General features: G+C 32.8%; 1 protein-coding gene across 1 annotated transcript; it reads right to left on the bottom strand.

Annotated features, from left to right (window-relative positions):
* Positions 1 to 548: 548 nt before the first annotated feature.
* Positions 549 to 12,506, bottom strand: LOC123716324 (patj homolog). The gene is made up of 17 exons (XM_045672012.1): positions 12,320 to 12,506; positions 12,143 to 12,233; positions 11,843 to 11,999; positions 11,438 to 11,601; positions 11,140 to 11,266; positions 10,423 to 10,535; positions 9,590 to 9,726; positions 8,955 to 9,103; positions 8,311 to 8,388; positions 7,490 to 7,691; positions 6,558 to 6,722; positions 6,052 to 6,191; positions 5,126 to 5,311; positions 4,466 to 4,614; positions 3,585 to 3,714; positions 2,133 to 2,299; positions 549 to 1,439 (listed from the first exon to the last, which is right to left on the bottom strand). The coding sequence occupies exons 1-17, from the start codon at positions 12,337 to 12,339 to the stop codon at positions 1,296 to 1,298; spliced, it is 2,319 nt and encodes a 772-aa protein (XP_045527968.1). The 5' UTR covers positions 12,340 to 12,506; the 3' UTR covers positions 549 to 1,295.
* Between the last annotated feature and the right edge of the window lie 544 nt (positions 12,507 to 13,050).

The following is a 13,050-nucleotide window of genomic DNA, read 5'->3' as shown; positions in this document are numbered from 1 at the left end:
AGACCAGGCTCGTGAAGAGTCTTATATTCCCCATATTTCTGTACGCGGCTGAAACGTGGACCTTGCGAGATGTAGAAAGACAGAAAGAAGACGCTCTGGAAATGTGGTCTGTTTACAACAGTACAATCTCGCATCCTTACATTCTTCGGCCAAGTATCTCGGCATGGTGTTCAGTCCATAGAAGGCCTTATCGTCCAGGGGAAGGTGTAAGGCACTAGATCGCGCGGAAGGTCACCTACGCGTTGGACTGACCAGATCAAGTCTGCCGTAGGAGGTACACTCAATGAGTGTAGCAGGATGACCTCTAATAGGCAACGACGACGAAACGTCGTGAAGCGCATCACATTTGTCCCTTTTAACACCACTACTACATAGCGATCACGACCGCTCTGTCAAGAGTGTACCGGATAAGAAGAAGAACGTTCTAATATATAATTCAGCCACTCGAGTCTCAATTGTTTTATCTATTCGTTTAAAGACAATAAATCAGCCTTATTAAACGTAGAAGATGTTTTGTCTTTCAAACTCTCAATAATGAAATCACAATATATTTATTCTACTTTATTTTTAATTCGATATATTTGGAATGATAACAATTAATAATCATATATACTTATAATCCAACGATATTGGTAATAACGCCAATCATAGAACAAATAACAATAATACTTTTTAACTGTTTGAAATTTCGCCTATATATAAATAAAATCTCTTATTTCAATAAGTACAAAACCGATCACTATGGCTACAAAGAAGTATCAGCCGTAAAGGATATTTGAAATTCATAGTTTTTTGCCAGAACAAATATACAATAAAATCTTCTTATGATACTTTGTCTATATTAAATATAATCTGGCGATTTAGGATTTTTTAACAATTTAATACTAAACATAGATATAGGGACATTTACAAACTGTATTATAACTTGGCGTTTGAATTTACACTATTTGTAGCCATTCAATTCAAATGTATTAGTAATACTAATAAGTTTTTAGGGAACATTCTTTAAAATTTTATTGAACTCAACAAACGAACCGTCCAAGACCACCAAACTGACAATTGTCATTTGTCAAAATGATGGACTGTATATGTCAAAATTTATAGATGGCGGCGCGCAAATGCAATATTCGAGAGAATCTTTATACTTTATGGCATGTTGTAATTTTGGCGCCATTACATTGATCTATTCTTAATTAGGTTCAATTTATAAAATAAGATTAAATACTGTATGAAACTCACTTATAAACGAGTCATTGTGAATAAATTATTCATTTGGGTTTAGGTATTTAGGAGGTTTAAGCCGATGGCGGAGGTGTGGTGGGCGGCGGCGGTGGGTGATCAGCCAATGGCAAGGGCTTAGCCACTCCGATGCGGACCACGCCTCTTGGGGCGCCCTTTAGAGCCGCTACTGCCTGCTCTAGACTTGCGTTTTCCAAATTCTAGAAAATGAAAAAATAAAAAATTTAATGCACAACTTTTGTGGTAATCGGTAAACTGTAGTTTTATCCAATTTCAAAAATAATAATAATATAAAATTGTTTTAGGTCGGTAAGCACAGGACTTCCTAAGTAAAACCTGATATACGGAATACAAATGGACGACAAAGCCCTTTGTCACCCACAATAATCAACATCCCTTTAACTCGTCTATCCACTTATGTTTTTTTTGTGCAATAATAATACACTTTATTAACAGCCTCACATCAACTTCACACACAACATCACAATAACACGGTAGAACAAAATATAAATAAATATATAATATGTAAATAGGCGGTCTTACTGCTAAAAGCAGTTCTATCCACATGTAATTAAATTGAAGACAACCTTAAAAATTTTAAATTACAAATTGCATGCGTAAATTAACTTTTTACAGTTAAAAACTCGCCCAACGTTTTAACGAACGCATAAACACAGTCGTACTAAGAAAGTAAAAGAACTAACCAGGACAAAAAAAAATAAACCCATAATTCCTGAGATCGATCTCGAAATAGCGTAAAAGGGAAATAATTTTTCCCAATTTTGAATCATTTTGCATTCATGTTCCGCTCCTGTTAAGTTAAATTATCTCAATCTAGAGAGTAACATATCAAAATCTATATTTGTATATGTTAAAATGCCCCTAAACCTCACCTGATCATTAACAAATAGTAATCTATCCCCGGGTATAAGTCTTCCATCTTGTTGAGCCACGCCCCCCGGGACCAAGGAGCGAATAACGACCAACGTATGCGCAGGACGCAGCGGGTCCTGATAATCTAGGATCGAGAAACCTAGACCACGCTCGCCTTTTACTAACTCTGAAATAAAATTAACCTTTTAATAATTAGTTTTAATCCGGTAATATTAATATAAAAGATAAATCTTTTGAGAGCGTGATAACATAATATCACATGATAACAAAAAAAATTACAATTGTAAATTTAAAAAAGAACTTATAACGTATAAAGTAAAGTTTTGCGTTTATCTATTTAATAATAAAGATGAGATAACCATATCTGACATTATGAAACTATAAAATGTAAATACAATATAAATATAATACAATAGAAAAAAATATTTTTTTTTATTTTGTATTTATGATAGTATTATTCATTGAAAATTCTTCTTATAAAATAAAAACGAAATTGACGATATATCGATTGTTTACTTAACTATAGCATTATGAGCCGTATGAGTGGCTTTAGCGTGCGACTCATATCCTTGAGGTCGTAGGTTTGAAGCCCGGCTGTACACTAATATAGTCCCTATGTGCGCATTTCACACACTGTTGTTGGCCCCCTACCTACTTGCCCATAAAATTAATACGAAACACGTACATACCACTAAGGCACAATATTTTAAATTTGTAAATCCACTTTTTTTAAACTACAGCCTAACACGAAATTACATCATCTTCATATAATCTAGCTTCTACTTTAATTCTAGACATTGATAGAAAATGCATATTTATTAACCAATTCAGCAGTAAAAACTAATCTAACCAACCACTACAAAATAACCCAAATGATTACTCATTTAAAAAATCATATGGTTGTTCGATATAAGGAATATTGTAACATTTTTTTTATAGTAGTTTAATATATTTACGTTTGTTTCTGCGAGTAATATATTTAAACAAAAAAATGTGTGCGTGTACACTAGTACACGTAAGAAGTGGAACTTCTTTATGACCTTATTTTCCGAAAAATGATCTACTATATGCAACTTTACAGAAATTGGTTAGATAAGATAAAGTTTAACGAAAGTTATTATGAATACTACAATTATTACAGAATTTCATTAATTGGAATATAATTATTACTATGATTTTTATCGTAAATATATATTTCTATTATTAATGGCTTCGAATCAACCGCAATAGGTACAAGATAAAGATGCGCGTAACGGAAAAATGTGACGCGTAACCAAAAAATGTGACGGCAATTTTTTTTTACAACGCCGATAAAGAAGTTTCACTTCAATAAAACTTCAACAACTTCAATAAAGCGTATTCAATACACAATCTCACATTGCATATTATGTAATAAATTGGCGTTTATAACCGTTAAAAGGCTTATTTGACCCAGGCTCACAAATACTTACCAATAATCTGGGGCTCCGAAGACCACATGGCCAGGCCTGTTAGTGGTTCTAGACTGCGCGAACGAACCTTTCCTGTGTTACCGTCTTCGACACCTGCGCCTGCGCCGGCCAGACTTCCATCTGACTTTGCCTATAATAATAATCCCCGCTATATATATTTTTATTTTTAAATAAATGTCAATGACACCGATTAAATCCTAACTGGACACCAGTATTGTTGTACAGCTTGCCAGCCAGTGGACTTTATTATCGTATTTAAAATTGAATGACTGAAATATACCATGTAGTGTATGTATCAGCAAGCTGCACTAGATAACTAACTACATGTGAGGGTGACACCTAAGAATATAACCGGATCCCTAATCCCACAGATGTACCCTAATACATTAAACAACAGACAACAGACGGAGCCCTACGCGTTGGACCAAAAATTCAAGGTGGTGGGATTATTTTGAAACAAACGGGCAGGGTTACCACGATTATTAAGGGCTTGAAGGAATCTTCGCAACTTTGTTAACAATAAAGTTATTATTTATAAAATTCTATTTATTGTAAAATTAGTGACTATTCATGTTTTTGTAGTAGAATCTACTACAATCATCATTATTATTACAAGTAATTTGTAATTTATTAGTTCTCAAGACCAAGAATATTAAAAGAACAATAAACCAAATACATGTTAACTTATTATTTACTTACGTACTTATATTATACACGATGCCTAGTAATGCGTAATCTTAAAAGCTACAGAACCCATTTTGATAAAACTAGGACCCTAACTTGAATAATATAATAAACAACTGCAATCAAAAAGTATTATATGGATTCCGAGAAACAAACAAAACTGATGATTTCCTCTTTGAATTCAGTTAAATGTATACCTTAACAAGTGTAGGCGCAGGTGGAGTCAGGTCTATGGCTGGCGTAGGTCTAGGTCTAGCACAAACCATGCAGACCTCACTTGACAACTCCTTGAGAATAGATACGACTTCCAGGTGATTCATGCCTAGCAGTCTGTGGCCGTTCACCTCTGAAATACATCAATAGACGTATCAAAGATCAAAGTTATTAACATTTAGTTTATTAGTTTATAAATCTTAACTTTTATTTTTTAATTACTCATAAACATTATTTAACGAAGGAAATTTATTAGATGGCGTCCACTGAACTCACTAATGATATCGACGGTGATAATATTTCTCCGCCATTGATTTATTTTTATAGTTATTTCTATATTAATGTTTTGTAAGCCAAATATAGTTAAGGAACGTCCAGCTTTCAAAATAAAAGTATATATTTGCGAGCGTCACCGCCAGTTTACAAACAACGGGCGCGGCGCAGATAATGTCATTTCGTCACGTTTCACAATATTTTTTTTATAGATAACAAACAATTATTTGACAACACAAAGACAACAGTGATTTCCATAAAAAACAATATACATTATAAAATATCAAGTGGGTACATAATATATAATAACAGAAAATAAATATAGACAAATATATAGACTGTGATATAACACAACAAACATATTCACTTACCAAGTAACTCATCTCCGGGTCTATGGACACGTGCACGCCCCACTGGTCCTTCGGGCAAGACAGACCGGACATAGTGATGGGGTCGGACCTCTCTACCACCTTCCACGTCCACGGTGCCCTCCAGGGAGATACCCAGGCCTCCACCACCACGGACCACCACACCTACCACTATCTCAACGTCATCACCTGAAAATGGCAATTATCAGCCAACAATTATTACTTTATTAGTGTTTATGTTGTTATATACTGTCTAAATACTTTAAAATTAGACACATTGCAATGCTAACAAACTTAATTCTGTCGAATTCCTTGAAAGTAAACTAAGTTTGTGTAATGTAATTGATCCTTTAGCTTCTAAGAAATATTGTAAAATTGCCTTAAAATTATTTTTATTTTATTAGTGGTGGGTCAAGAGTAAATACAAAGGTAACCACCAAACAATGCGATTTTTAGATCATTTGTCAAACGCTATGAAGAGTAGACTGAACTTGGATTTAGGATGTGATTATCTATTGTCTTTTGTTAACATGGCTTTTACACATTAAGAAAACACTTTTTAAACGGATTGAAGCTATGTATTATTATTATAAATTTATAATTATTTACATAATTTTGTGCTTTACAGCGTGCGTATAAATTTAAAATTGTGTAAAGAATTATAAGTTTATAATAATAATACATAGCTTCAATCGGTTTAAAAAGTGTTTTCTTAATATGTATGCTTTTACTTATTTTTTGTGAGTTTGTACAAATTATCAGTGTGTATCACACCTATATAGTCATATCCATTGTAGTTAATCATTATTATATCCACGTTCTTTCCGTGTTATACTTCCTGGTTACTTGACATTTACCACATGCTAAAACGGTTCGTTTTATAAAGTTTAAAAACATATTTTCTATGTAAATAATATATTTCTACTAACCAAGTATAGCCTGCCACTTCCTCTTAATAGCGTCCTTTTGCTCCTGTGTCCGCGGCATCTCAAAGGCCGGCTGCGGGCGCTGTATCGTCGACACAGAGCTGCGACCGCTCTCACTCACATCGTCGACACTAGTCTCTGAACTGGAAATAAAGAAAATTAAATTACATGAATTTAATTTTTTTATCAAGTAATTTATTTTGCTTTTGCTAAGACAGCACATGAGCATACAAGAATGTATATATATATATATATATATATATATATATATATATATATATATAAACAATTATTATTATATATATATAATTATCCATAAATGGCTTAACTTAATATAAAAACATCTTCAGGGTAGCCTGCTACATGTGATATATGTAGTAGTAGGCCGTATCTACTAAAATGATCAATAAAACAAAAGTAGAAATGTTTGTCCCATCATACAGTAAAATATTTATTAACAGTCCGATTTTAGTAAATTAATTCAATGGAATTGCGGAATGTTAACGTACGTAGTATTAAGGTGTGTCATCTGTATGTGGTGTTCGCTGGAATCAGAGTTATCAGCGCGATGCATGTGCAGGAAGGGATTGCTGACATTCATCATTCCTGCCGCTGCAGTCTCACCTGCCGCTATTGCCTGTTGGAGTTGCTCGAATTTCGGACCACGAAGATATCTAAAAAAAAACATTTACTGTATGAAAGATGAGATAAAACCTTCTTGGTGTAAACATTCTGCTCGAAAGAACTAAATATTGCACTTCAATTCAAATAGCGTATTTGTTATGAAAAATAAAATGATTCTTAAAAAAGCGTTAAACAGTAAAATAAATTGTAAATTATAATAAGATTTTGTAAGATTTGCAGTAGATTTAGCATTATGTATGATGTAGTAAACTTTAATAAATAAATAGGGACTGATGCAACGCCATCTTGCCAGAAGCGTTGTGACGGGTTCTTGGAGTGGTTGGATTTAACAGAATTTAAAATAACAAATTGCATAAGGTTCTACAGACACTAATAATAATCTGTAATGGTTTTTAAAATGGTGTCAAATAGCCCATTGTGAGTGTGACGATTGTTCTATGAAAATTTTATGCAGTTCAGAATTAGTGACAACCTCAAAAACGTGCCAGTATTGCCTAGATGTAAGCCTCCATAATATTTACGTCTATTTACGCTAACTCCAACGATATAAAATGTTGCGAGGCTGTTTTACCTCAAGAGCCTGATTATATTAATAGTAATGAAAGTCATGATAAGTGCTAAATATTAATATACCCAAAAAAATATAGATGAATTATTCTTCGGACAAGATGTCCATTTATTTAGATGAAAAGTAAAAAACAAATGTAAGTCACACTCACTATGCTGGTATTAAATTAAGTCACAACAGTAAGAGGTTAGCTGTTAATATCAGTAAGTATTTTTGTCGTATGCTCACCTCTCAAGTTCTAGGGTAACAATGTTCCCACTCTGCTTGAGAGCGTCCACTGCCCTTTGGTTTGATTTACCCGCGAGTGAGACGCCATCAACTGCTACTATGCGGTCATTAACGCGCACTTTACCACTGAGAGCAGCCGCACTACCCGGAGTCACTGATTTCACAAAAATCCCGGACAATTCCTCTTTTTCACACACATACCCTAAAATGTAGATATATTGTAATGTTTCGCGCTTTGTTAATTGTTTATGCTAAAATCTTGGAATAACAGACGAAAATTAGCAAGAGTATTAAAAGGTATTTTTAGCCGACCAGGAATATGATTGCTTGGCTTCATAATTAAAGATATAACGTATGTTACTTCGTAATCTTCAGTTTATAAGGAATACAAAATGTGTACGGTGGTGGCTACACCAACTACTTCAAGCAACAATGCACCCCTTGGTGGGTTTTTGGTGTTTTCTGTACTTGTAGTTTATAATAATTATATTAAGCTATTAATAGACAAAAAAAACATGAAAAGGAAGATTTATATTTTCGTATGTATGTAAATGTGGAAGCCCTTAGAGGAGGCTTATGTTCAAGGACAAGCTGCTTAACAAAAACCAACCGGCTTGCCGATTAATTTTATTATTTTTATTTTGTATTTTACGTTTCTTATCTACTGGTATATTATTGTGTTTGTAAATCGTAAATTACTGGACCAATAAAAAAATAATTGTTTATTTTTTTATTGGAACAAATAAACAAAATTCTAGCCTTGCGAAGTGGGTTCAAGACTTGGTGTGGGTTAAGAATAAACACATACAGTTGAAGCATACCTGCTATGGTGATACCCAATCCATTTTCGTCCTTTTTAAGTTGCACGGTAAACCTATCTACTTCAGGTGACTCTGCGTCTAAAACATTACATTAAAAAATTTATAAGTGGTAAAAATAGTTTGTATTGTACTTTGAGTACGTTTGTAGAATTTGGGGTTAGTTGACGGTATGTATTATATTGTGACATTTAAATAATCTTTATTTAACTAGATAATGCGTCATAACAAAACTTTCAATGCATTAAATAACTTTTTTCTCTTGTTAGTGTCGTTTTTTCTACAAAATAATAAAAAATTATATCTAGTTACGCCAAAGAAGTATAACATCTAACGCGTGTATCTAAGTGCACACACGTTTTCCATCCTTCCAGATCCATGAGTTCTATAAGAATAGGATAAGACAGTTTTATGTATGTTTCATAGTTTTTTTATAATAATAATATAGCTTGTATTAAAGCGAAGAGTTTGACAATATTAAACTCAATACATCATAGTGATCTTGGCAAAAACTTGGCGATCAAAAAGAGAGGTGCAGAGTTTTTGGTATTATTTTAAAACTTGACGATCGTAATTATACATACCTATTACCAGTACCTATATGAATAAACGAATTTTAATTTGAATTAAAATAATAATGACCTCACCACTTTCTGGCGGCGGAGTGATGGACTTATCGAAGACAAATCTTGTCGAAGCCGAGTTGACATGAAGTGGTGTCGGTTGTGTTTGGAATACTTGCTCGAAACCGGCTTCCATGAGATAGCGGTCCAGAGCTTCAGGGCTTGACAGAAGTCTGTAAAAAAGTAATAAGTCCTAAAATGGGTATGACATGTTATTTGCAGACATGCTATCTTAAAATGTATAAAAAATGCCAATCTCATATTTTTTTATATAAAAGCATTTAAAATTAAAATTCGACCTTATAATTTATTGACAAACTCAAACATATAATAAATTAATATGAACATTTACTATGTGACAAACAGTATAGCACATCACCGCTAACGCATACCACAAAGTAAAAATTGGAGTGTGCCACAGAGAAGAGACGTTTACCATTTGTGTTCCACTAGTAAAAATGAGTATAGATACCGGCAAACATCTTGAACAAATGTCCTTCCCTGCGCTGAAGCGATTTTTAGGTATCACTGGGAGGGGGGAGGGGGAGTGACGTGTCGATCGCGTGATTGGTTGACGTTAGTGTCCCTTAACTTTCCCCCACTACCTTGTTTAATGCTCAAGAAGTTTGCCGGTATCTGTACTTGTTGTTGATTGTTACCTAGCCGGCACGACAGGTGCAGTTGATGGGTGCAAGGCCGCCGGGTCTACCCCACGAGCCACTACCAAACGGACACGAGAACCCGATGCCCGCAGCACCCCTGCCACTTGCTCAGACCCCATTTCCATGAGGCTTACCTAGAACCAAATCTTTGCCGTGTGAAACCTGTAACTCTTGTGGTAATTACCAATGTAAAGGGATGTCACAACTTATGAAAAAATAAAAAACTTCCTAGGCAGGGTCAAGTGGCAGTGCAAAACATGGGTAAGAGCACCATTTGCAATCCTTTAAATAGCCACAGAAATATGTAAGCATTGCAATGTCGCAAAGGATTCAAAGAATTATTGAGTTATATGGTAGAGACTCAAACAATTATTTCATTTTAATAAGTACTACACATAGCAATAAATGTATATGTATATTGTCATGACACCACTTCTGTTCCTTGAATGAACTAACAAAAATTTTACTATTTGTACTGGCTATAATTAATGTTTTTTTGTGTAATTCTTTAGCTTGTTGTTGCTGCTGCATGCTGGTAAATGAAATTAAATTTCAACTTGGTTAGACATCAAAAACACTTTTAGAATATTATTATCCCAGTTGTATTTTATATATAATATTACTGTGAGATAAATTACTTGCTTAGCAGAGGATTTAACATTTTTTTTAAATAATTTATCTTAATTATGAGCATTTAATTAACTATTTATAATTTAAGAACACAATAATTTATTATTAATTAATCTAGTATAAAAGTTAGTAGTAGTACTAAAATAAGTATTGTCTTGTTTTAGTTATTTCATTAGATCCAATGGAAACAAGTTACATACATCTCCAATTTGCAAAATATGGTCACCAGACTTTAATCTTCCATCACGATCAGCGACGCCACCGGCAAGAATAGTTTTCACAATAACACCACTGGTTCTGGCGCCAATTATACCTGGAATAAACATGCGAAAATCATAATTATATAAATGTATATATGAATATGTGATCAGTTTTTTTGTGGCTCCATCTTAGAACAATTATTATTGAATTTATAGTTACTTGTTGGTATAAAGCTATGCGTCATTACAATGATGACATTAGAAAAATTGGCATTACTAAATGTTAATTAGTAATTAAGTAATTGTTATTTTATGTAAATTGATTTCCATTATATTTCCATATTTAGTTTGAGCTAAAATCAATAATTTTAGCTCAAACTGCTTAATGTTTTCTGATGCATGAACATAAAGAAGGTCCATACTTCAGCTCCTCAGAAATAGTGATGAAATCATTTGAAGGGTCAATCAGGCAGGAGGCTCACTGCTGCAGATACTGCCGGTATCACTTAACAGGAGCCGATGGGGTCGTCCCAATGCCGAAAAATCCTAACTTCTAAGTAATGTATGTGTTTATTATAATTATGTATTATTAAATTAGGGAAAAGTAAACAATTTGCTAGATTTAACAAAAGTTAATAATTGAATCATAGTAGAGAATTTATAATCTTTGGAATTTATCAACAGACAAAAGTATTCATCTTTTCTTATACTACTTACCAAAACCAAGACCAGTGCCATCATTGACCAAGTTTATTATCTCAACTTGTGCCCAATCTCCAATGACAATATTATTAGTAGATGCCAGTGACTCGTCATTTCTAGCTATTTCCAAAATACCCCTTGTCTGAAATAGGAATTTATTTGACTATTGCAATTTTTTATTAAAGCTTTGTAATTTTTTTCGTTTTCCTGAAATTCTTTTTTATAAAATTATTTTGAATACAAAACATCATGAGTTGTATTCTATTATTAAATATTATATATATTATAAATTTACCTATATTTTTAAATATACCTGTTTTGGTGATTCAACAGATCCTGTATCAATTCCTAATATTCTTTCGGTCTCCCCAGAAGAACCAAATTCAAGACTTTGTGGTGGTGAAACCTGAGGAACTCTTTGTTCTTCATCTCCTTCATGAATTCCAAAAAAATTTCTTGTTTGTAAAGCAAGGTCACCTAAACATAAGATAACTAAATAAACAAAGACAAACATTTTCAGATTCATTCAGATTTGCATAATCAATTAATATTATTGGACCGTACCATAGGTAATTAGTGAATCTCTTTAATAAGTACAATTTCATCTGAAAACCAAACCCCACACCCCAAAAAGATTCATAAGTATAAGTTTATTTTATTATTATAAGAGTAGAGTGATTTTACGACTAAACCCAATTTATTCAAATCTAAAACATACCTGCAGGTGTTATATCAAAGTCATCTGGAATAATAGAAGGATGATGTGCAACCTGAGTAGCAAGCATGGCCACAGAATCCTGTAGTGTTACTATGCTCCTTAATATTGGATTCTCAAGCAAATTAATAAGCATATTTAAATCATCATTTGTTGCAGCCTAAAATTTATAAAAATATTAGATATATATTTTTATTATGAGTTAGAATTATCGCGAAGTCTCGTTTCTAAAACTAATAAAAGAGTTTGTTACAAAAATGTCCAACTAGGCTGATATTATACTTTACTTTATAATATATTTACCTTTAACTTTGGATCATCGCTCGTATCTACAGCTATTTTGACGCTTTCTAGTTGTTGTAATGCATTTGAAATATTCATCCCTAAATGCATACTGAAATGTAATTACAAATAATGATTTATAACAAACACTAAATGCATTAACACAATATGTATAAAATATGACTGTGTAACACTAACTTTTCGTGTGACTTCAGCATAACTGTTAGTCTTAGTTGTTATAAACTATATATTAGGAAACCTTACGAAATATCACCTTTCACCAAGAACTAAATATTTAATTATAAAATTTATCAAATATTATTAATTTATATATATATACGTATATACATTAGACAGTAGAGTTAAGAATTCTTGTACAGATATCTTTTGAGTTTTGGCATTTGGCACTTAAATGATATTGACAGAAGAGTGTGAGTGAGTAGGGTTACCAACGCAACAAAACACCTTTATTTCGGGGAAATTAACATTAACTTATAACGTAACTTTATTATTAGATGGTTTTTAATTCTTTTTATTTTACTTTTGTACAAAATTTCCTAATGCTTCCGACCTTATCAAGTTACGGAACTCGCGAAGGTTGGCGCAATTTTTTTTTCAATAACATATATTATTGGAGAATGTGGTGTTAGGCGACACAGTTTTAGGTTATTAGAACGGGATAAGCAAAATAATCGACAATTAAGCAAATAATTTTAATCATCCAATCCCGGCTATAGTCCGTAAAAATATTTCTGAAATTGTATATACTTCAAAATTTAGTATTTCTTTTATTTAAAATTTAAGATATTGTAGCCTGTAGATATAGGTACTTAGACATTATGCATGATCGCATGAAAATAGAGCCGTGGATTTTCTGAACGAAAACTACAATTCACTCATTCTATACAAACACAATGCAAAATGCTCAA

The sequence above is a fragment of the Pieris brassicae genome, chromosome 11 (assembly GCF_905147105.1).
Source record: "Pieris brassicae chromosome 11, ilPieBrab1.1, whole genome shotgun sequence".
NCBI classification, from domain to species: Eukaryota; Metazoa; Arthropoda; class Insecta; order Lepidoptera; family Pieridae; genus Pieris; species Pieris brassicae.
This window is presented reverse-complemented; position numbering and strand designations above follow the sequence as displayed.